We start from the raw sequence: 25,714 nt of genomic DNA, 5'->3' as shown, positions 1-25,714 counted from the left end.
TAGTAACCCGTCTTGCTGTGACCTCTGACCTTGTAGATAATTATGGGATGGAGCAAAGGAAAAAAGGGGTTCTCTTCCCCCCTCTGTCTCCCTCAATCTCTCTTTCCCTATCCCTCCTGTCACCCTGCTTGAGTACATTACCCATCACCATAGACTGTTTCACTCACACAACTTTTCTTTTCTCCCTCTACACTCTTAGATAAAAGGGTTTCAAAAGGGTTCTTTGGCTGTCCCCATAGGATAACACTTTTTGGTTGCACGTAGAACTATTTTGGGTTCCATGTAGAACCCTCTATAGAAAGGGGTCCTACATAGAACTCAAAGCGTTTTACCTGGAACCAAAAGGGTTCTACCTGGAACCAAAAGGGTTCTTCAACGGGTTCTCCTATGGGGACAGCGGAAGAACCCTTTTAGGTCATAGAGTGTTCTCACCCTTTCCCTCCTTCTCTTTCCCACCCACCTGTTCCCTCCTACCTCCCTCCCTCCCTCCAGTGAGGGTGTGTATGTATCATTTATCCGCGTTAATGGGGAGCAGGGTTCTGCTGGGGAGCAGGAGGGAGGAGGGGAGTTGGGTTTCACCCTCCTGACATTCGACACCCCTCCATGTGATGTTACATACCCTTTAATTACAGCTGCAACTGGAGCCCAGAGCTTAGGTAGCCACTGACCTCGAGAGGAGAGGAGGAGGGGAGGGGAAAAGAAGGGAGGAGAGGAGGAGGGGAGAGGGGGAGAGGAGGAGGGGTGAAGTAGGTGGGAGCTTGTCAAAGTCAACTCTTTTTAAGGAGATTTAAAGCCTGTGTGTGATATCCTTTCATGTTTCATAATGGAACCAGATTTAGTGAAACATTTTGCTGTGCAGTCTAACTTTCAGCGGAACACATACAAATAGATAAATGTTCGCTTTCCCCAATTTAAGGTCATACAGTTTCCCCCCCTTCAGTATTGATGAGATGGTGAGAGAACAGAAACAGACAACTAGAGAGAGAGAGAGAGAGGAGTGGTTCAGTGTGAGAGGATGAACTGAGACAATCTCTTTTCTCTCTCTCCATCTCCTTTTTCCTTTCTTTTCTCTTTTTTTCGAGGGTGGGTGATTAAATATTTAGAGTTGTGCGTCGGGGGGCGATGGGGAGAGTGCGAGAATGATTGATGTGCTAGCGGGAATGCAGCAGTTAGCACTAAAAAGCAGGCGACTGTGTTACCCAACCCATCGATGGACCCACCATTAGTGTCTGCTAATAGACAGCGATCACAGGATTGTCCCTTTCCATATCCTTCAGGACACGACACATCTCCAAGCTAACTACATGTCAGGGGAGCCCTCTCCCTATCTATTTATCTATTTATCTATCTATCTATCTATCTATCTATCTATCTATCTATCTATCTATCTATCTATCTATCTATCTATCTATCTACTCATCTCTCCTCCACCTCTCTTCTCCTCTCTTCATCTCTCCCCTCTCTATATCTCCTCTCTCTCTCCTCTCTCTATATCTCCTCTCTTCTCATCTCGATCTGTCCTCTCATCTCCACTTCTCAACTTTTCTCTCTCCACTCATCTCTATCTCTTCTCCTATCTTCCAATCTTTTACATTTTCTCTGTCTTACCTCTTTTCAGATGCTCTCATTTTCCTCCTGTCATTTCCTGATAGTTTCCTCCATTATCATGGAGTCTGGTGTCTGGAAGCTAGTTTCCCAGATCGTGCAGCTATATCAGTGGCTGTCTGAAGGCAAGAGGGGCAGGCAGGCAGGCCTGGTGTTCCTGGTCGGTTGGCTCCATCCTACACCGTGTCAGAGAAGGCCGGTGGCCTGCGGCTGGGATTCAAACCACACTGGACACACAGACACAGACACACACACAGACGCTGTGGTTAGAGGTTACCAAACCCCTCTGAACCACCCTGGCCTCTGGTGAGCCACAGCGTCCGCGGGGTGTAGAGTGACAACTGAACTGCCCTCAGAGCACAGACGGACGGACGGACACACACACACACACACACACACACACACACACACACACACACACACACACACACACACACACACACACACACACACACACACACACACACACACACACACACACACACACACACACACACACACAGAGATACACACATCACTCTCACTCTCAGACTAAATCGTCCCAAACTGCTTTGCTTTCCATTCCATCACTTTCCATCAGTCTAAAAGCTTTTATCCCTGCAGTATGAACAGCTGATTCTATCACACACACTATTAACATACAGTACACACACACACACACACACACACACACACACACACACACACACACACACACACACACACACACACACACACACACACACACACACACACACACACACACACACGATCATAGAATAATTTCCATTCAATCACAGCGCATAGCCAACACACATACAGCACACGTGTGTACACACTCACACACAAACATTCAGGTCTTGCCCTTATTGTGTTTCTCAGTCTCTGGTTTCATCCTGACACATGGTAATAGATTCCGCTGTAGGGCTGCGGCGCTGCTAAGTGGGGGAGAACGCTCACGTTTCACTGAAAACAAAATCGCTCTTTTCTTTTTCTCTCCTCTCCTTCTCAGCCCTGACCTTCCCTACCTCCCCCTCCTCATCTGTCCATCCTGTCTCTTCCCTTACACTCCTTTATCACTCCCTAGTTCCTCTCTCACCTCGTTCTCTCGGGTCCTCTCTTCTTCCTCTCAGTCATTCACTTCATCCCCTCGTTTTCCCTCAGTTTCACTATTTCTCTATTTTCCTGTTGGAATCATTCCTCTCATATCACTTTAGAACATGTTACATTCAACACTAATGTAGAAAGAGAGGCTGTACACAGATCTCTGTATCACCTAAAAGTGAAGCTTGACAAAGTGAGCAAAAGCAATGGTGGAAATGTTTTCAGCTATGCTCACCTTGAAACCAAATGTCCCTATTTGGGGGCTTAAAACAGAGTATGAATCTGTATCTTTATTTTTTATAAGCCTGCTGAGCTGAAGCCCTAGGCATTATCTTCAGAAGCTAACACAACCCTACACCCAGTTGCTCTCCAGGGCTGGAGATGGAGCCCCCTACAGTGGAAACAACTGCTGTTGTCCTGTGGAAGAGCAACACTGCCTCTCAGTGGCCACAGGGTGTAACAGCAGAGAGAGAGATCCCACTATAAAGTCCCTTGTTATGCTTTACCTTACAGCACGATAGGGGCGCAACTTTAGTTTTAGAAGTGGGGGGGGGGGGGGGGGGGGGGCATAATGTATATATATTTTGTATCCAGTCAGATAAACATTCCAAACAGCCTACCCGACCGCTTGGAAGCACCCGCATGGTCCTAAAGCACACTGTTGCCCCGTTTGTATCTCATTCCAAATGAAAAACTGATTCATATGGTAATTGAAATATAATGAAATGGTAAGTGCATAATGGTTACAGAACAATTTGCCATTGAATATCATCAGCATTTAAAGAATCGTTGGTCTTCTGGTGAAATAGGCGTCAGAGTGAGAGAGAGAGGTGGGCAAATGTTGAGCTAACGCATTATTCATGGTAGATTAGTCATTAGTAATTAGAACTGCCTCTGACGACCAACCACAGACAGATTAGATTTGACATTTGATTCCTTTAGCAGAGGCTCTGACCCAGACTGACAAATACAGAGGCTGAGCCAGAGAGGGACAGAAAGCGATGAAGACAGACAGACATAGGGAGAAAGAGAGAGAAAGAAAGACACACAGACAGACGTAGAGACGGACAGAGATAGAAAGAGAGACAGACAGTCTGGATTTTTAGGACCATCAGGAGTGATAAATGGATAGGAACACACTCACTCGCTACACACACACACGCACACACACAGTCTCGGTCGAGAGACTCCGTTCAGACAGAGAGACAGAGAGTAGTGAATAGCTTGATGCTCTCAGTTTGAATGTTCTCCCCCCAGCAACAAGTCTAAACCACAAATCACACACACACAGTGCATTCAGAAAGTATTCAGATCCTGTAACGGCTGTCTTCGGGTGAAAGAGAGGAGGCTTAGTGCGTGGTGCCGGAACTGGTGGTACCGGGCTGGAGACACGCACCTCAGGGCGAGTGCGTGGAGGAGGAACAGGGCTCTGGGGACGCACAGGAAGCCTGGTGCGTGGTGCTGGCACTGGTGGTACTGGGCTGGGGCGAGGAGGTGGCACCGGATATACCGGACCGTGAAGGCGTACTGGAGCTCTTAAGCACCAAGCCTGCCTGGTTGAATGCTCCCCGTAGCCAGGCCAGTGCGGCGAGGTGGAATAGCCCGCACTGGGCTGTGCTGGCGAACCGGGGCCCCCCCCCCAATACATTTTTGGGGCTGACTCTCAGGCTTCCAGCCTCGCTTCCGTGCTGCCTCCTCATACCACCGCCTCTCGGCTTTAGCTGCCTCCAGCTCTTCACGAGGGCGGCAATACTCTCCAGCTTGAACCCAGGGTCCCTTACTGTCCAGAATTTCCTCCCATGTCCAGAAGTCCTGAGTACGCTGCTGCTGCTGTCGCTGCTGCCCGTTACCACGCTGCTTGGTCCGGGTTTGGTGGGTGATTCTGTAACGGCTGTCTTCGGGTGAAAGAGAAGAGGACCAAAATACGGCGTGATGATAATCCATATTTTAATTAGGATATTTAAACGATGAACAAAAACAACAAACTGACAGAAGGAACCGAAAACGCTACAGTCCTGAACATGGGAACACAGAATAGATGAACAGGAACAATCACCCACAAACAAACAGTGAAAACAGGCTACCTTAATATGGTTCCCAATCAGAGACAATGACAAACACCTGCCTCTGATTGAGAACCATATTAGGCCAAACAACAAACCCAATATAGAAACACAAAACATAGAATGCCCACCCAGCTCACGTCCTGACCAACTAAACAAAGACTAAACAAAGGAAATAAGGTCAGGAACGTGACAGATCCATTTACTTTTTACACATTTTGTTACGTTACAGTCTTATTCTGAAATGGATTAAATAAATGTTCTTCATCAATCGACACACAATATCAAAATCAAACCAAATCATATTTGTCACATGCGCTGAATACAACAGGTGTAGAACTTACAGTGAAATGCTTACTTACAAGCCCTTAACCAACAATGCAGTTTTAAGAACATACCTTAAAAAAAGTAAGAGATAAGAATAACAAATCATTAAAGAGCAGCAGTAAATAACAATAGTGGGGCTATATACAGGGGGTACCGGTACAGAGTCAATGTGCGGGGTGTCGAGGTATTTGAGGTAATATGTACACATGTAGGTAGAGTTATTAAAGTGACTATCCATAGATAATAACAGAGAGTAGAAGCAGCATAGAAGGGGGGGGCAATGCAAATAGTCAAGGTAGCCATTTGATTAGCTGTTCAGGAGTCTTATGGCTTGAGGGTAGAAGCTGTTTAGAAGCCTCTTGGACCTAGACTTGGCGCTCCGGTACCGCTTGCCATGCGGTAGCAGAGAGAACAGTCTATGACTAGGGTGGCTGGAGTCTTTGACAATTTTTAGGGCCTTCCTCTGACACCGCCTGGTATAGATGTCCTGGATGGCAGGAAACTTGGTCCTGGTGATGTACTGGGCCGTACGCACTACCCTCTGTAGTGCCTTGTGGTCGGAGGCTGAGCAGTTGCCATACCAGCCTGTGATGCAACCCGTCAGGATGCTCTCGATGGTGCAGCTGTAAAACCTTTTGAGGATCTGCGGACCCATGCAAAATATTTTCAGTCTCCTGAGGGGGAATAGGTTTTGTTGTGCCCTCTTCACGAATGTCAATGCCCCATAATGACAAATGGCAAAAACAGGTTTTTCGAAATTTTTGATAAAAGCTCAGGTGGATCCTGTTTCCATTGATCATCCTTGAGATGTTTCTACAACTTCATTGGAGTCCACATGTGGTAAATTAAATTGATTGGACATGATTTGGAAAGGCACACACCTGTCTATATAAGGTCCCACAGTTGACAGTGCATGTCAGAGAAAAAATCAAGCCATGAGGTCGAAGCACAGATCTGGGGAAGGGTACCAAAAAATGTCTGCAGCATTGAAGGTTCCCAAGAACACAGTGGCCTCCATCATTCTTACATGGAAGAAGTTTGGAACCACCGAGACTCTTCCTAGAGCTGGCCGCCCGGCCAAACTGAGCAATAGGGGGAGAAGAGCAACCAAGAACACGATGGTCACTCTTAAAAAGCCCCAGAGTTCCTCTGTGGAGATGTGAGAACCTTCCAGAAGACCAACCATCTCTGCAATACTCCACAAATCAGGTCTTTATGGTAGAGTGGCCAGATGGAAGCCACTCCTCAGTAAAAGGCACATGACAGCCCGCTTGGAGTTTACCAAAAGGCACCTAAAGTCTCTCAGACCATGAGAAACAAGATTCTCTGGTCTGATGAAGCAAGGATTGAATTGTTTGACCTGAATGCCAAGTGTCACGTCTGGATGAAACCTGGCACCATCCCTACAGTGAAGCATGGTGGTGGCAACATCATGCTGTCGGTATGTGTTTTAGTGGCAGGGACTGGGAGACTAGTCAGGATCGAGGGAGAGATGAACGGAGCAAATACAGAGTAGATACTTGGTGAAAACCTGCTCCAAAGTGCTCAGGACCTCAGACTGGGGCGAAGGTTCACATTCCAACAGGACAATGACCCTAAGCACACAGCCAAGACAACGCAGGAGTGGCTTCGGAACAAGTCTCTGATTGTCCTTGAGTGGCCCAGCCAGAGCCCGGACTTGATCTAGCATCTCTGGAGAGACCTGAAAATAGCTGTGCAGTGACGCTCCCCATCCAACCTGACAGAGCTTGAGAGGATCAACAGAGAAGAACGGGAGAAACTCCCCAAATACAGGTGTGCCAAGCTTCTAGCGTCATACCCAAGAAGACTGGAGGCTGTAATCGCTGCCAAAGGTGAGTAAAGGGTCTGAATACTGCTAAAATGTTTTTTTAAACTGGTTTTGCGTTCTCATTATGGGGTTTTGTGTGTAGATTGAGGGAAATGAAACAATTTAATACATTTTAGAATAAGGCTGTAACATAACAAAATGTGGAAAAAGTCAAGGGGTCTGAATACTTTCCGAATGCACTGTAAACTCCTCAGCACACTCACCAGTATCATCTCGACAACATTCAGTATTCTATTGCCCATGTCTTTCAACTGCTCCTCTCCTCTCTCCCGTTCTCCTCTCCTCTGTCCCTTTCTTCTCTCTCTCTTCCTTTCTCCTCTCCTCTCTCAACTCCTCCTCTCCCTCCTCCTCTCCTCTCTCCCTTTCTCCTCTCCTCTCTCCCTTTCTCCTCTCCTCTGTCCCTTTCTTCTCTCTTCCTTTCTCCTCTCCTCTCTCAACTCCTCCTTTCCCTCCTCCTCTCCTCTTTCAGCTCCTCCTCTCCTCACCCGTCATTTCAAAACGTCTTTCTGACATCACAGCGAAGGACAATCAGTGTGACCGTCATCTTCCTGTGTGATTAAGCTTAGTGACAGGCAGAAAACCCCCTCTTTTATAGACTGAACATGACTCTCTTTGACGGCATCTCCCTTTGACGTGTGTCACACAACACTGTCTGTCTGCATCTGATGATTGTGTGTGGGTGTGTTTGGTGATGCTGTGTGTGAGTGACTGTTGGTATATGTGTTTATTTGTGCGTGGGGTCAGTCTGTTGGCCGGATTCAAGCTAACCTCTGCCTTTTGCAACAAAGTAGTGTGTGTGTGCCGTTATCAATTCATGTCTATTATTATCAGAGTGAGTGTGTTTTTGTGTCTGCAACGTTTTCATTATGTGTGTGTGTGTGCGTGGTCTGGGCCAACTTTGTGTTGGAGACAGGCTTTCGGCCCTCCTGCGTCAGAGGGTCTTTCTCTGTGGGCCCCTGAGCAAACACATTAAGAAGAATCTTATCACTGCTTATACAGCGACGAGCTGACACACACACACACACACACACAGACACACACTCTCTCATTTGGCGTGTTTGGCGAGCCTGACGCCAAACACGCCAAATGTCATCACGCCGCTAAGAAGGAGCGGGCGGGATCACAAGAAATTAGCAGCCCCCTTATTGGGCAACGGCGAGGTGTTGGTTTGGCCCGTCATGAAGGAACCGTTTGGTTTATAAAGAGAGGATGGGACAGGTCTACGTAAGAAGCGGCAAGAGCGAAATTCGCACACGCACCTCTGCACACACACACTCTCGACAAGCCTTCTTCACAGAGGCGCATCGGTGCTGAACGACAAGTGTGTGTACGACAAACAAGTTAGTGAATTCAGAGACAGAAATTAAGAAACAGACTTTGGAGAAGAAGACTAACAGACACCCAAATGATTGGCTGAACACTGACCCCCAGGAGACATACAGGTTCTCTCAACGTGCAGCTAAAGAAGACGAGGAGACGACAGAACTAACTCAGTTCTTTGAGACTAAAACGAGATCTTGTTGGTACCCGAAGACCTGAGCTTTAGAACCAGACCAGTACTTGTGGTTGAAGCCTAGAAGCTGTGGTCAGAATTGATTCAGAAACGGTCAGAAGTTCTGACAAGAAGGTGCAGTCATGCAGAAAGTATCTGTGGTCCTGTTGGTGGGAGTCCTGATGGTGCTGGTGACTCTGTGGGCTGGAGTGGACACAGCCCCCACCCTGCTGACTGACAGAGGTAAGGAGAGAGGGATGGAGGGATGGGATGGAGACTTAAGGGATTGAGGGAGGATAGAAGATGGGTGAGAGTTGAGGTATAAAGGGAACATGAAGGGAAATTATGATGGAGAGAAAGAATGGAAGGGAACGGAGAGAGTAGGAAGGAATGGTGAGATTGAGTGGCTGAAGGGAGAGTGAAGGGATAGAGAAGGTGAAGGAAGAGAAGGATGGAGTTAAGGATGAAGTTAAGGATGGAGTTAAGGATGGAGTTAAGGATGGAGTTAAGGATGGAGTTAAGGATGGAGTTAAGGATGGAGTTAAGGATGAAGTTAAGGATGGAGTTAAGGATGGAGTTAAGGATGGAGTTAAGGATGGAGTTAAGGATGGAGTTAAGGATGGAGTTAAGGATGGAGTTAAGGATGGAGTTAAGGATGGAGTTAAGGATGAAGATGGCTGAATTAAAGTATTCAGGGAGTATAGATGAAGAATTTGTTGCTCACACTCCTCTCTTCCTAGAATACTTTCCTCACCCACACAATGCTGAATTATCCTTTGGGTTTGTCCTATGTACACACACACAAACAAATGCAAGCAAGCATACACACACACACACTCAAAGCCGCTCGTGTCCACTCTCCACTTCGACACTAGCTGACACTGGTACTGGGGGATTCCATGGCGTCGCTATGGGACCGCTGTGACGTTCAGAGGGTCTTTCGGTGGCCACACAACAATATGGCTCAGTTGACACAGTGACCCTCTGAAGACCGTGAACAGACAGAAAGCTGAGAAAGGCTGGGAATTTTGTCGACATCACACAACAGACTGTCTCTGAGATGAGACTTGGTCTGTCTCTGAGCTGCTGGGGTTTGGTGGAATCAATCAATCACATTTTATTTGTAGGACACTTTCTACGAATAGCAACTCTGGCCTGAACCACCATGGAGCACACAGGAGAAAGGGAAATGTGTCATCATCCTGAATCATTATGAGAGGCATTATAGAATGAGGATGGCATTCTGCCAGGTGTTGAATATGACTCTGAGACCACAGAATGTTCATGTATGTCTGTAATGTCGTCTTTCAGGTGACATAAAGCTAACAGGTCCAGCTACAGGCGACTCAATTGTGCAAGAGAGAACGGAACCGTCAACGGTCAACGCTTCTAAACTGCTGAAGACCATACTGATGACCAGCATCCCTGTTGGTCGAGAAAAGACATCCACACCCACCAGCAGCCTGGATAGACGATTGAAGATGGATCCGGTGATGAGCAGTCCAGATAGACGAGCCCAGATCCTGAAGATGCTGTCAGCGCTGGAGGAACTCAGCAGGACGATCAACAGCACTCTGAGCACACGGATGACCATGATGCCCAGAGGGTCAGCAAACGGCAGAAATTCAGGAAAGAAGAAGAAAGTGGTAAATCAATGCTGTTCGTGTTTATGATATTCCTATCTGCCTTCGGATATAATAGTTACTTTCACACCAGGATGTGTTTTAGAAAGTATTACATCAATGGGAGTGATAGGGGCAACAGTGCAATTTTTCTCAATTCTACGGCCAAATCAACTCAATATTTAGTTTAATGTTACTTTAAATGTGATTTGGCCATATTTTTTTTTACATTGCACTTTTGCCCCTGTCACCTCCATTGATTGCTAGCTAGCGATTGGCTAAAGCTACCTGATGTTTGTAGTGGCTGTTTAAAGATAACGTAACCATGGAATACAGTTTCTCTTTGCCCGTAGACTACTTTCAGGTTGCGGAACCATCTTACATGAAGTTGTGAACCTGAACTTCTCCTTAATAAAATGTTACATTTTGATACATCATTTGAAAGGATCCTCCTGCCTGCTTGGAACTAAAGTGTGACTTCTTCTATTCCTGTACTGAAGGTAGCGGATAGAGTGAAAACCACCACAGTGCCTCCTGTGGATGTTGGAGGTAGCGTCACTGCATCCCGGCCCAGCACTGACAGCATAGACAGCCTGAGTGGCCGAAACTTCAAGAAGTCCCTCCCACAGCAACCCAAGAAGCCCAGCAACAAGAGAGGTGACAGCAAGGGGTCTAAAGTCAATTAGGAAGTCTTTGTCACTGGTTTCCTGTGTTGTCATGTTTGCTAATATTTGAAGATAATGCTCAACTTCCTAATCTCGTTCACTTTCTCTCCAACAGTGTGTTTCTGGAAGTACTGCTCCCAAAACTGATCCTCCACAGACCCTGACAAACACCCCTATAAACATCCATGGTACCCTCCAAACCAACATTCACTCCATCCTACCCCCACCCTACACCCAGGCACTAGGCAACCAATGCGGCGAGGCATCGGAGGCCTGTCGCCACCACTGACCTTTTCATTGGCTCATGAATGGCAACCAATGCGGCGAGGCATCGGAGGCCCGGCGCCACCACTGACCTTTTCATTGGCTCATGAATAACAGTACTGACCAATCAGGTTGCCCCATCATCGACGTGTGTACTTGTGCCTATGTGCACGAAAGTCTGTTAACCGTTTATAGAAGAGAAAACGCTGTGTGTTATCTCTAATAAAGATGACCCAAGCATGATAAAACTATAGGACAATAAAGACACGTTTATTTTTCTACAGATCCCACTCTCTCTCGCTCACTCTCTCAGTTGTTCATTATGGAATGACCAATATGTCCAAATTTACCAAAATGACTGAAACTGTGTCCAGTTGGCTGCTAAAGATGAGGTTGAGGGCAGATATATTGCTGTTTTTTGAGGGGCTCACAAGATCATTTGAGAGGGTTCGTGGCATTATTCGCAAAGCTCACAGACTATTGTCTTAAAGGTTATGTACACATTGGTTGTATAATGTAATGTTACTGGACTGCTTACATTGGTGGTAGAGATTTACATAAGAGATTTACACACTTCTTGCAAAACTCTAGAATTCCTGGAGAGGATGTCCCCATGGTAACCCATGGTGGCACTGTAAACTACACTTGTTGATATTAGGGCTTTTAAGTTTCGGGTTCCACAGAAGAGTCAGTTGTACCGTTGCCTTGGTGACTGTGGGGGACTGGGTTGAGGTTTAAAGGGAAAGTTCACCCCATATTCAAAAGTCTGTCAGAAGTTGTCATACATCAAAAGGTACACAAAGCAAGGTAACAAAAATATCAAAGACAAATCACTGTTCAGAAATCAGTTTAATAAAGTCTCCTCTGGTGAGGATTATAAGGCGAGTACACAGGGTTGTGTCAGTATTGCATAGAGAGATACAGTACACACTTCCGCCACAATCAAAATGGCTTCCGATTCAACCTGCATGTTCAGGAAGGCCCAAACAGGTGAGCTTCTCAACAGAAAGCCCCACCCACAATCATGTTATGGTCAATAGAATTCGATATAAATGGTATTAAAGCAGATTTGCTTTTACAAAACGTACAAATAGAAAAGTCAGACCTTGACATCAAAAAGCTTTTTACTATTGATTATTATTCACCCATAGACCCATAGATAAGACGGGGGAGAAACTAAAGAAAAGTGAATTTATAAAGTATATGTATGTTAATTTTTATATATAGGTTAATACTGTGGTCAAGGCCAAAGTGTTGCATATTCATATAAGTATGGCGTGTCTACCTGTGCTCTGCTATTCCTCTAAGACACAGATGTTACAATGTTGCAATATTAGTAGATAGTACTATACGCTGTTAGAGTTCGTACTCTAGGTTTCTAACAGTGTCTGTGTCTTCAATGACACCATATACCTGTATTATAGTGCACCGCAGAGGGCTTTGGCCAAAAGGACTGGATGTGGAATGGGTGCAGACCTCTCTGTCTAGTGGTCTTACATTCACAGCAGGCATGACACTACATATGAGTGCCGTGCAACCCAACCTGTGAGTGCACAAAGACACACACACGCACGCACATGCACACACAATTTGGGATTGGGCCTTCTCAGTCTCTCCCTCCTCCCCCTCTCGCTATTTGATTCGTTTGGCCACATCTATGTAGGCAAATTCGATTTCGCGCTCAACAGGACAGGTGTTAGTAAACTCTTCCCTCTTGTAGGCGTGGTTCAGATAACGCCACACCCCCACCATCTCCGCCGGGATTTCAAAGCAACGGTACTTCCTGGCCACCACCTGGGACAGGACCGAGACACAGGTGATGTCATGAAACAGACCAGGAAGTAAGCTAAACATGGGAATCACTTTGAGAGAAACAAATCACAACTCATATGGATCAGTGATAGAGGTCAGTGTTGATGTGAGAATTTAGAGGATATACGTCATTAAAGTAGTTCCTTTATAATGTGAGGTCTGGGCAGCAAGGTGGTAGTATTGGTACTAGTACCTTTATAATGTGTAGTTTGGGCAGCAGTACCTTTATAATGTGTAGATTGGGCAGCAGTGCCTTTATAATGTGTAGTCTGGGCAGTAGTACCTTTATAATGTATAGTCTGGGAAGCAGTACCTTTATAATGTGTAGTCTGGGCAGCAGGGTGGTAGAATTGGTAGTAGTTCCTTTAAATGTGTAGTTTGGGCAGCAGTACCTTTATAATGTGTAGACTGGGCAGCAGTACCTTTATAATGTGTAGTCTGGGCAGCAGTACCTTTATAATGTGAAGTCTGGGCAGCAGTACCTTTATAATGTGTAGTCTGGGCAGCAGTACCTTTATAATGTGTAGTCTGGGCAGCAGTACCTTTATAATGTGTAGTCTGGGCAGCAGTACCTTAATCATGTGTAGTCTGGGCAGCAGTACCTTTATAATGTGTAGTTTGGGCAGCAGGGTGGTAGTATTGGTACTAGTACCTTTATAATGTGTAGTCTGGGAAGCAGTACCTTTATAATGTGTAGTCTGGGCAGCAGTACCTTTATAATGTGTAGTCTAGGCAGCAGTACCTCTATAATGTGTAGTCTGGGCAGCAGTACCTCTATAATGTGTAGTCTGGGCAGCAGGCTAGTAGCATTGGTAGTAGTACCTTTATAATGTGTAGTCTGGGAAGCAGTACCTTTATAATGTGTAGTCTGGGCAGCAGTACCTTTTTAATGTGTAGTTTGGGAAGCAGTGTAGGTAGTATTGGTAGTAGTACCTTAATAATGTGTAGCCTGGGCAGCAGTACCTTTATAATGTGTAGTCTGGGCAGCAGTACCTCTATAATGTGTAGTAAGGGGCAGCAGGCTAGTAGCATTGGTAGTAGTACCTTTATAATATGTAGTCTGGGAAGCAGTACCTTTATAATGTGTAGTCTGGGCAGCAGTACCTTTATAATGTGTAGTCTGGGAAGCAGTACCTTTATAATGTGTAGTCTGGGCAGCGGTACCTTTATAATGTGTAGTCTGGGCAGCAGGGTGGTAGAATTCGTAGTACTACCTTTTTAATGTGTAGTCTGGGCAGCAGTACCTTTATAATGTGTAGTCTGGGCAGCAGGACCTTTATAATGTGTAGTCTGGGCAGCAGGACCTTTATAATGTGTAGTCTGGGAAGCAGGGTAGGTAGTATTGGTAGTTGTACCTTTATAATGTGTAGTCTGGGCAGCAGTACCTTTATAATTTTTAGTCTGGGCAGCAGTACCTTTATAATGTGTAGTCTGGGCAGCAGTACCTTTATCATTTTTAGTCTGGGCAGCAGTACCTTTATAATGTGTAGTCTGGGCAGCAGTACCTTTATCAATTGTAGTTTGGGCAGCAGTACCTTTATAATGTGTAGTCTGGGCAGCAGGCTGGTAGTATTGGTAGTAGTACCTTTATAATGTGTAGTCTGGGCAGCAGTACCTTTATAATGTGTAGTCTGGGCAGCAGTACCTTTATAATGTGTAGTCTGGCTAGCAGTACCTTTATAATTTTTAGTCTGGGCAGCAGTACCTTTATAATGTGTAGTCTGGGCTAGCAGTACCTTTATAATTTGTAGCCTGGGCAGCAGTACCTTTATAATGTGTAGTCTGGGCAGCAGTACCTTTATAATGTGAAGTGTGGGCAGCAGGCTGGTAGTATTGGTAGTAGTACCTTTATAATGTGTAGTCTGGGCAGCAGTACCTTTATAATGTGTAGTCTGGGCAGCAGTACCTTTATAATGTGTAGTCTGGCTAGCAGTACCTTTATAATTTTTAGTCTGGGCAGCAGTACCTTTATAACGTGTAGTCTGGGCAGCAGTACCTTTATAATGTGTAGTCTGGGCAGCAGTACCTTTATAATGTGTAGTTGGGAAGCAGTACCTTTAGAATGTGTAGTCTGGGCAGCATTACCTTTATAATGTGTAGTTTGGGCAGCAGGCTGGTAGTATTGGTAGTAGTACCTTTATAATGTGTAGTCTGGATAGCAGTACCTTTATAATGTGTAGTTTGGGCAGCAGGCTGGTAGTATTGGTAGTAGTACCTTTATAATGTGTGGTCTGGGCAGTAGTACCTTTATAATGTGTAGTCTGGGCAGCAGTACCTTTATAATGTGTGGTCTGGGCAGTAGTGCCTTTATAATGTGTAGTCTGGGCAGAAGTTCCTTTATAATGTGTAGTCTGGGCAGAAGTTCCTTTATAATGTGTAGTCTGGGCAGAAGTTCCTTTATAATGTGTAGTTTGGGCAGCAGTGCCTTGATAATGTGTAGTCTGGGCAGCAATACCTTTATAATTTGTAGTCTGGGCAGCAATACCTTTATAATTTGTAGTCTAGGTAGTAGTACATTTATAACGTATAGTCTGGGCAGCAGTGCCTTTATGATGTGTAGTCTGGGCAGCAGGCTGGTAGTATTGGTAGTAGTACCTTTATAGTGTGTAGTCTGGGCAGCAGGCTGGTAGTATTGGTACTAGTAACTTCATAATGTGTAATCTGGGCAGCAGTACCTTTATAATGTATAGTCTGGGCAGCAGTACCTTTATAATGTGTAGTCTGGGCAGCAGTACCTTTATAATGTGTAGTCTGGGCAGCAGTACCTTTATAATGTGTAGTCTGGGCAGCAGTACCTTTATAATGTGTAGTCTGGGCAGCAGTACCTTTATAATGTGTAATCTGGGCAGCAGTACCTTTATAATGTGTAGTCTGGGCAGCAGTACCTTTATAATGTGTAGTCTGGGCAGCAGGACCTTTATAATGTGTAGTCTGGTTAGCAGTACCTTTATAATGTGTAGTCTGGGCAGCAGTACCTTTATAATGTGTAGTCTGGGCAGCAGTACCTTTATAATGTGTAGTCTGGTTAGCAGTACCTTTATAATGTGTGGTCTGGGCAGCAGTACCTTTATAATGTGTAGTCTGGGCAGCAGGACCTTTATAATGTGTAGTCTGGGCAGCAGTACCTTTATAATGTGTAGTCTTTGGCAGCAGTACCTTTATAATGTGTAGTCTGGGCAGCAGTACCTTTATAATGTGTAGTCTTTGGCAGCAGTACCTTTATAATGTGTAGTCTGGGCAGCAGGACCTTTATAATGTGTCGTCTGGGTAGCAGTGCCTTTATAATGTGTAGTCTGGGCAGCAGTACCTTTATAATGTGTATTCTGGGCAGCAGTACCTTTATAATGTGTAGTCTGGGCAGCACGGTGGTAGTATTGGTAGTAGTACCTTTATAATGTGTAGTCTGGGCAGCAATACCTTTATAATTTGTAGTCTAGGTAGTAGTACCTTTATAACGTGTAGTCTGGGCAGCTGTGCCTTTATGATGTGTAGTCTGGGCAGCAGGCTGGTAGTTTTGGTAGTAGTCCATTTATAATGTGTAATCTGGGCAGCAGTACCTTTATAATGTGTAGTCTGGGCAGCAGTTCCTTTATGATGTGTAGTCTGGGCAGCAGTACCTTTATAATGTGTAGTCTTTGGCAGCAGTACCTTTATAATGTGTAGTCTGGGCAGCAGTACCTTTATAATGTGTGGTCTGGGCAGCAGTACCTTTATAATGTGTAGTCTGGTTAGCAGTACCTTTATAATGTGTAGCCTGGGCAGCAGTACCTTTATAATGTGTAGTCTTTGGCAGCAGTACCTTTATAATGTGTAGTCTTTGGCAGCAGTACCTTTATAATGTGTAGTCTGGGCAGCAGTACCTTTATAATGTGTAGTCTGGGCAGCAGTACCTTTATAATGTGTAGTCTTTGGCAGCAGTACCTTTATAATGTGTAGTCTGGGCAGCAGTACCTTTATAATGTGTAGTCTGGGCAGCAGTACCTTTATAATGTGTAGTCTGGGCAGCAGTACCTTTATAATGTGTAGTCTTTGGCAGCAGTACCTTTATAATGTGTGGTCTGGGCAGCAGTACCTTTATAATGTGTGGTCTGGGCAGCAGTACCTTTATAATGTGTAGTCTGGGCAGCAGTACCTTTATAATGTGTAGTCTGGGCAGCAGTACCTTTATAATGTGTAGTCTGGGCAGCAGTACCTTTATAATGTGTAGTCTGGGCAGTAGTACCTTTATAATGTATAGTCTGGGCAGCAGTACCTTTATAATGTGTAGTCTGGGCAGCAGTACCTTTATAATGTGTAGTCTGGGCAGCAGTACCTTTATAATGTATAGTCTGGGCAGCAGTACCTTTATAATGTGTAGTCTGGGCAGTAGTACCTTTATAATGTATAGTCTGGTTAGTAGTACCTTTATAATGTGTAGTCTGGGCAGAAGTTCCTTTATAATGTGTAGTTTTGGCAGAAGTACCTTTATAATGTGTAGTCTGGGCAGCAGTACCTTTATAATGTGTAGTCTGGTTAGCAGTACCTTTATAATGTGTAGTCTGGGCAGCAGTACCTTTATAATGTGTAGTCTGGGCAGCAGTACCTTTATAATGTGTAGTCTGGGCAGCAGTACCTTTATAATGTGTAGTCTGGGCAGCAGTACCTTTATAATGTGTAGTCTGGGCAGCACGGTGGTAGTATTGGTAGTAGTACCTTTATAATGTGTAGTCTGGGCAGAAGTACCTTTATAATGTGTAGTTTGGGCAGCAGGTTGCAGTCTGCCAGTGTGAGGTCAGGTCCATCCAAGAAGCAGCGTGTGGACTCCTGAGGGTCTTCTGTGCTGTTGGCATCGATCTCTTCTGGCAGGGGGGTCCTCAGGAATTCATCCAGCCGCCTCAGAGACTTCAACAGGGCCTTCTCCAGGCCTATACCCCCCCCCCCACACACACACACACACACACACACAGACATTGTAATCACAGTCAGAGACAAAGGGGCTACAGTGTAAACACGCAAACACACAGTACACAGATGCAGTACACACAAACTTGCAAAGCACACACAAACAAACACACACACAAACACAAGCCTTACCGTCGTTGGTATCTTTGCGGGGGTTCTTGATGTAGGCAGAGAACTTGGAGAACACATCTATACCTGCGGTGTTTGACTCTGGGTGTTTAGTCGCCAACTTGGGGTACCTGAGAAAGATATATCAGACATCAGGATTGGTCAGTTGAATCCAGGAAGTGGTCGTTTGATTGACAGGCAATAGACAGGAAGTGGTGGGTGTGTACCGTGGTGGCGTGAGTTTTTCCTCCAGGAACTCTTCTATCTTGTTGACATCGACCTTCACCTCCCCGTTAAATGTGACAAACGGAGGGTTGGTCCCCGGGGCCAGGTCCTGCAGGTCCGCTGGTTTCCTGGGTAACACATTATTACAAGGTTCTTACAGAGCTCCTGTGTCAGGGAACCCACATAAACATAATCCAGCATTAATGGCTGAATGTCTTTAGAAAGTATGTCAAATCCAGTTGATCTTGATATAGAACACAATTGATTGATTGATTGATTGATAGATGTATCGGCCAATGGAACGATCCATACCTTTTGAGGTCGACTGTGGTGACGTTGAAGATAACTCCCTTCAGCCACAGGATCATGAAGAGGCGCTGGGAGAACGGACAGTTCCCGATGCTCTCACCATCACTGCCAGCCTAAGTAGGAGACACACAAAAGGTTCAGTCCAACTCATACACACACAGTTCAAATACATACAGTACATACAACAGGCCCCAATCACAAATGCCCTGGTCATTATTCCTTGTCTGGTAAAACACACTACCACAACACGTTGAATCGGCCCTGACGATCTCTTGCCACTAGAGGTCCTCAACAAACCTGAGAGATCATCAACAACACTAGCACCACCATCAGCACCACCAGCAGCAGCAACAACAACAGCACGACCAGCAGCAGCAACAACAGCACCACCAGCAGCAACAACAACAACAGCCCCACCACCATCAGCACCACCATCAGCAGGACCACCACCATCAGCACCACCAGCAGCAGCAACAACAACAGCCCCACCACCATCAGCACCACCATCAGCAGCACCACCACCATCAGCACCACCAGCAGCAGCAACAACAGCACCACCAGCAGCAACAACAACAACAGCCCCACCACCATCAGCACCACCATCAGCAGGACCACCACCATCAGCACCACCATCAGCAGGACCACCACCATCAGCACCACCATCAGCAGCACCACCACCATCAGCACCACCAGCAGCAGCAACAACAACAGCACAACCAGCAGCAGCAGCAACAACAGCACCATCAGCAGCAACAACAACAGCACAACCACCATCAGCACCACCATCAGCAGCAGCAACAACAACAGCACCATCAGCAGCAGCAACAACAACAGCACAACCACCATCAGCACCACCATCAGCAGCAGCAACAACAACAGCACCATCAGCAGCAACAACAACAGCACAACCAGCAGCAGCAGCAACAACAGTACCACAAGCAGCAGCAGCAAAAACAACACCACCAGCAGCAACAACAACAGTACCACCAGCAGCAGCAGCAAAAACAGCACCACCACCAGCACCAGCAGCAGCAACAACAGTACCACTACCAGCACCAGCAACAACAGTACCACCACCAGCAGCAGCAACAACAGTACCACCAGCAGCAACAACAACAGTACCACCAGCAGCAACAACAACAGTACCACCACCAGCACCAGCAACAACAGTACCACCACCAGCAGCAACAACAACAGTACCACCACCAGCAGCAACAACAACAGTACCACCACCAGCACCAGCAACAACAGTACCACCACCAGCAGCAGCAACAACAGTACCACCAGCAGCAACAACAACAGTACCACCAGCAGCAACAACAACAGTACCACCACCAGTAGCAACAACAACAGCACCACCACCACCAGCAGCAAAAACAGCACCACCAGCAGCAACAACAGTACCACTACCAGCACCAGCAACAACAGTACCACCACCAGCAGCAGCAACAACAACAGTACCACCACCAGCAACAACAGTACCACCAACAGCAACAACAGCACCACCAGCAGCAACAACAGCAGTACCGCCACCAGTGGCAACAACAACAGTGCCACCACCAGCAGAAACAACAACAGTACCACCACCACCAGCAGCAACAACAGTACCACCACCAGCACCAGCAACAACAGTACCACCACCAGCAGCACCAGCAGCAGCACCAGCAGCAGCAACAACAACAGAACCACCACCACCAGCAACAACAACAGCACCAACAGCATCAAATTCCTCCATAATTCAAGCTCAACTCTTACCTTGACAAAAAGCTCGATAGTTGGGAACCCCAGCTTTTTGGCTGCTATGTCAAACCAGGCCATGGTAACAACACAAGTTAAGGTATCAGTTTATGGACTCATAACCTAGAGGTCCAAAGACACAACCCGATCCTTAAATCAATCTGCCTCCAATCAGTTAGGTTCTGTCAGCGAAACTCGTGAAAGTTACTGTCTCTGTCTGGGCTGACTGAGACCGGACGGGGTCTGAGGGTTCTGTAGCTGTGGGTGTCCATGATTGGGGTGGTAAGATCGAGGGGAGGTGGGTTTAGATATGCAGAGCAGGACAGTGAGACGTTTTGCACAGCACACTCCCTCTTTGTTAGCCACACACAGCTAGCATAATAGACACACTGTTTGGGTGTTTTCCCTGTCTGGTGAGGAGCCTTTCGTTTACTTTGATAGATTGTATTTCTGATGTGTTGAATTCAGCTACAGGTACTGACGCAATGAATTAATAATAGCCCATGCCAAACAGAGAACAGCATGCAAACTTGTTTAGATACGTAATCAGGTCCATGTGCCCCTCTACAATAATTTCTTCCTGATGCAAAAGTTTCAGTTTATGATTCCAGTAAAAGTATCTCATTCACTGCCCTAATAACCTACAATGCAGAAACTCAGCCTCTTTTGGTGCACCAGGGTACGTTTTTATCAATTCTCAAACAACACAACAATAGGCCCCAACTGACTGACTCAGAGTCTGTGGGTATGGTGTCAGTGTAGGCTGGCAGAACAGTGTGAGGTCTGTTCTGGGGTCAGTGTGTGGGAGTTGATGGAATCCTCAGGCCTGTTCTGACCCTGATGCAAAAGGGCAATGTGTTTCTCACACGCACACGCACACGCGCACACACACACATACGCACACACACATACGCACACACACACCTTGAAAACGTACTCCTCGAAGGCAACCAACCATACTGTGCATGCATATCATAGAAGTACCTCATTGGGTAGAAAGTTGTCAACAACATAAAGAGGATCGTTTGATCATGTATATTTCTACTGAGATCATTACAAACCCAACCAACTCCGACTCATCACACTTCAACTCCGACCCCAAAACTCAGGGCAATGGGTGACCATTCAGGTGTGCTGTGTGACTTTGTTACTATAGTGACAACAACAGCGGACCAATAAGTCAAATATCTGCATGTGTGTTGGCGGAGTGGGCCCTGTCACCCCCTCTTGTCCCCAGCTTGTCCCCAGACACCCCAGTCAGCTCCATACCACTAGGCCTGATAATCAGCTTATTGTCAGAGAGAAAGAGAGAGAGAGAGGGGGGAGAAGGGGAGAGAGAGAGAGGGCGAAAGAAAGAGAGAGAGAAAGAAAGAGAGAGAGTGGAGGAGAGAGAGAGAGAGCGAGAGGAGAGAGAGAATGCAAAAATAATTTCCTCCATGTTTTCCTTGACTCTCTAACTCCGGTGAAAGCCACAGTTGGAGCTTGCTCCTGCCTCCTGCCTCCCCTGACCTTGGCCATGGAGCATACCTACAGTTGCTCTCACACCAAGAGCAAGACAAAGGCGTCTATTGTATTATGTGAGCAGGCATCCCGGGAGAATTTTCCTCCGGAAATGGAGGAAAACTCGCCTCCCTGCGGACCTGGCATCCTTTCACTCCCTCCTCTCTACATTTTCCTCTTCTGTCTCTGCTGCTAAAGCCACTTTCTACCACTCTAAATTCCAAGCATCTGCCTCTAACCCTAGGAAGCTCTTTGCCACCTTCTCCTGCCTCCTGAATCCTCCTCCCCCCCCCCCTCCTCCCTCTCTGCAGACGACTTCGTCAACCATTTCGAAAAGAAGGTCGACGACATCCGATCCTCGTTTGCTAAGTCAAACGACACCGCTGGTTCTGCTCACACTGCCCTACCCTGTGCTCTGACCTCTTTCTCCCCTCTCTCTCCAGATGAAATCTCGCGTCTTGTGACGGCCGGCCGCCCAACAACCTGCCCGCTTGACCCTATCCCCTCCTCTCTTCTCCAGACCATTTCCGGAGACCTTCTCCCTTACCTCACCTCGCTCATCAACTCATCCTTGACCGCTGGCTACGTCCCTTCCGTCTTCAAGAGAGCGAGAGTTGCACCCCTTCTGAAAAAACCTACACTCGATCCCTCCGATGTCAACAACTACAGACCAGTATCCCTTCTTTCTTTTCTCTCCAAAACTCTTGAACGTGCCGTCCTTGGCCAGCTCTCCTGCTATCTCTCTCAGAATGACCTTCTTGATCCAAATCAGTCAGGTTTCAAGACTAGTCACTCAACTGAGACTACTCTTCTCTGTATCACGGAGGCGCTCCGCACTGCTAAAGCTAACTCTCTCTCCTCTGCTCTCATCCTTCTAGACCTATCGGCTGCCTTCGATACTGTGAACCATCAGATCCTCCTCTCCACCCTCTCCGAGTTGGGCATCTCCGGCGCGGCCCACGCTTGGATTGCGTCCTACCTGACAGGTCGCTCCTACCAGGTGGCGTGGCGAGAATCTGTCTCCTCACCACGTGCTCTCACCACTGGTGTCCCCCAGGGCTCTGTTCTAGGCCCTCTCCTATTCTCGCTATACACCAAGTCACTTGGCTCTGTCATAACCTCACATGGTCTCTCCTATCATTGCTATGCAGACGACACACAATTAATCTTCTCCTTTCCCCCTTCTGATGACCAGGTGGCGAATCGCATCTCTGCATGTCTGGCAGACATATCAGTGTGGATGACGGATCACCACCTCAAGCTGAACCTCGGCAAGACGGAGCTGCTCTTCCTCCCGGGGAAGGACTGCCCGTTCCATGATCTCGCCATCACGGTTGACAACTCCATTGTGTCCTCCTCCCAGAGCGCTAAGAACCTTGGCGTGATCCTGGACAACACCCTGTCGTTCTCAACTAACATCAAGGCGGTGGCCCGTTCCTGTAGGTTCATGCTCTACAACATCCGCAGAGTACGACCCTGCCTCACACAGGAAGCGGCGCAGGTCCTAATCCAGGCACTTGTCATCTCCCGTCTGGATTACTGCAACTCGCTGTTGGCTGGGCTCCCTGCCTGTGCCATTAAACCCCTACAACTCATCCAGAACGCCGCAGCCCGTCTGGTGTTCAACCTTCCCAAGTTCTCTCACGTCACCCCGCTCCTCCGCTCTCTCCACTGGCTTCCAGTTGAAGCTCGCATCCGCTACAAGACCATGGTGCTTGCCTACGGAGCTGTGAGGGGAACGGCACCTCAGTACCTTCAGGCTCTGATCAGGCCCTACACCCAAACAAGGGCACTGCGTTCATCCACCTCTGGCCTGCTCGCCTCCCTACCACTGAGGAAGTACAGTTCCCGCTCAGCCCAGTCAAAACTGTTCGCTGCTCTGGCACCCCAATGGTGGAACAAACTCCCTCACGACGCCAGGACAGCGGAGTCAATCACCACCTTCCGGAGACACCTGAAACCCCACCTCTTCAAGGAATACCTAGGATAGGATAAAGCAATCCTTCTGCCCCCCCCCCCCCTTAAAAGATTTAGATGCACTATTGTAAAGTGGCTGTTCCACTGGATGTCATAAGGTGAATGCACCAATTTGTAAGTCGCTCTGGATAAGAGCGTCTGCTAAATGACTTAAATGTAAATGTAAATGAGAACAGGCCAGGATATTAGGACATTTCCCCCCAGGCTTAATCCTTCAGCTGGGCGCCAGGGCACCTTCATCAAACACTGGAATGTGCCTTTGTTGTGTTGGTCACGTCCTGGGCCCATGGCATGCAGCCCTCCAGACCTACAACGCCATAACAATATGACCATTTTTAGCATGAGGTTTTATCTAGGCGACTGACGGTTAGCACACATATTATGTAGCACATATGGGAGTCAAATCCACAACCCTGGGGTTGCTATAGAGAGCCACACTCCAACCAATTGAGCCAAAGGAGGTACCATGTCAGGTAACTTTTTAATACAGGTTTTTTATAGCCTTCTGACCAGAAATGCATGGCTCAAAGCAATACAGTCGCGGCTAGAATGGAGCGTAATGATGTAGAGCTTCAATGTAGTGCTCTCCACCTAGTTCTCAAAGCACTTTACATTGATAGTGGGCCACAGGGGATGCTACGGCAGCCATTTTGCACCAGAACACTAACCAACAACACTACTAGAATGGCCTCACACACACGCACGCACGCATGGGACAATGGGGCCGGCAAGACTGTGTGTGTGTCTGTGTATGTGTCTCCGTGGAACTGTGTGTGTGTGTGTGTGTGTGCGTCTGTGCGTGTGTGTGTGTGCAATCAGCTAAAGAGGGGTAGAATTACAGTAGCATATCACTCTCTTAATGGGATGGGATAAGGAGATCACAGTGGGATCACAGGCAACCCAGCGACATGACTCCCACATGCCAACACAATCACACACAACCCCAACAAAACACCTCACATGCAATCATTACAATATTACACAACATGCCTCACACCCATACCGTAAGTATGCTTGATGTTCCCTTAGCAACCGATTTTCAAAATGGCGGTGTGTTTTTGAATAAAGCCCAGCAGGCTAATACTTTACTGGCCAGGCACACAGACCCTCTTCTTTCCTTACTACACCACCTCTGACCTGCAGGGCCAAACAGTGTCTTTATTATGATGTAAATTAAGTTACCTGCTAAGTACTCAACAGTATATTTTCCAGGCCCAGATCTGAAGCGAAGCCAGTGTCATTGTATGTTGCCATGTCGCTACACTCGGTGGTAAAGAAGAACAGGCCACAGAAAGTAGGCTAATGATAACAACAACGGCCTCTCCCTCTCAACGACTCCCGACAGGCAGCCATTTCAAGTTGTCAAATCGCATTGCTTTAAACCAGCCAGAGGAGAATCAACCACAACAACAGAACAATGTTTGGGGCTTTGAGCGGACAGTGTCTGAGCTAGCCTTTATGACCAACTGAACATGACCATAGACCAGACACTAATATAATTAGCTACTAAGTAGCTAAGATAAGCTAAAAGGTGGGCTAGGGCTAGTGGCTGGCATGGGTTTCCTATGATGCTAGCTAGCACACTACACGTAGCCCCATTTGTAATCTATAGAACAGGATGACAGGAAAGTTCCATTACGAGCTAAGTAGATAATTCTCGAGGATTCCGAAACACGGATTTGATTACCAGATGAGAGAGGGAGACAGATAAGAAGAGAAGGAATAGAGATTGTGTGGGTCTGTATTGTTGTGACATGTGGACAGAGACATCTTGTAGCTGTTACCTGAATAGAAGCTACACTTGACTTTAAACACATGCTAAACTATATCCTGCCACAAGTGGAGATGCCAATACACAGAGACAATGGCAGAGAGATCTGTACATCTTAGACCACACCCCTCAGTGTTCTTCAGTCCTGGTCCTGAGCACCCACAGGATGTGCAGGGTAACACACCTGATTCAGGTAATCAGCTGATCGATACAGCCTGTAGCTCTACAGGACCAGGGAGCACTGGGGTCTGTTCAGGAAGATGCAACATAACAGAATTTTCAGATATAAATGCACTGTGTACTACACAGGGTGTATTGTAGATAGAACACGTGATTGCCTGTCGTCTAAAAAAAGGGAATTGTG

General features: G+C 46.8%; 2 protein-coding genes across 4 annotated transcripts in view; one reads left to right on the top strand and one right to left on the bottom strand.

Moving 5' to 3' along the window:
- The first annotated feature begins 8,157 nt into the window (after positions 1-8,157).
- On the top strand, positions 8,158-11,221 carry LOC129840531 (uncharacterized). Its single transcript, XM_055908462.1, has 4 exons — positions 8,158-8,662; positions 9,731-10,065; positions 10,542-10,698; positions 10,822-11,221. The coding sequence occupies exons 1-4, from the start codon at positions 8,563-8,565 to the stop codon at positions 10,851-10,853; spliced, it is 624 nt and encodes a 207-aa protein (XP_055764437.1). The 5' UTR covers positions 8,158-8,562; the 3' UTR covers positions 10,854-11,221.
- A 579-nt stretch (positions 11,222-11,800) lies between these two features.
- LOC129840205 (chloride intracellular channel protein 4-like) overlaps positions 11,801-25,714 on the bottom strand; it is a 19,064-nt gene continuing 5,150 nt past the window's right edge. For 2 of the 3 annotated variants that reach the window (XM_055907872.1, XM_055907870.1), the window contains exons 2-6: positions 18,369-18,478; positions 18,059-18,184; positions 17,856-17,962; positions 17,505-17,686; positions 11,801-12,764 (exon numbers count right to left, since the gene is read on the bottom strand). In XM_055907872.1, coding sequence (XP_055763847.1) covers positions 12,603-12,764; positions 17,505-17,686; positions 17,856-17,962; positions 18,059-18,184; positions 18,369-18,424 — 633 coding nt within the window. In that variant the 5' untranslated portion in view covers positions 18,425-18,478 and the 3' untranslated portion in view covers positions 11,801-12,602. Of the gene's footprint in view, positions 12,765-17,504; positions 17,687-17,855; positions 17,963-18,058; positions 18,185-18,368; positions 18,479-20,120; positions 20,379-25,714 lie in introns of those variants that run through there. The other variant, XM_055907871.1, reaches the window with a different exon arrangement.

Source organism: Salvelinus fontinalis, chromosome 41 (genome assembly GCF_029448725.1).
Source record: "Salvelinus fontinalis isolate EN_2023a chromosome 41, ASM2944872v1, whole genome shotgun sequence".
Taxonomy (NCBI): Eukaryota; Metazoa; Chordata; class Actinopteri; order Salmoniformes; family Salmonidae; genus Salvelinus; species Salvelinus fontinalis.
The sequence above is the reverse complement of the archived record's forward strand: the minus strand, read 5'-3'. Positions and strand labels throughout refer to the sequence as shown.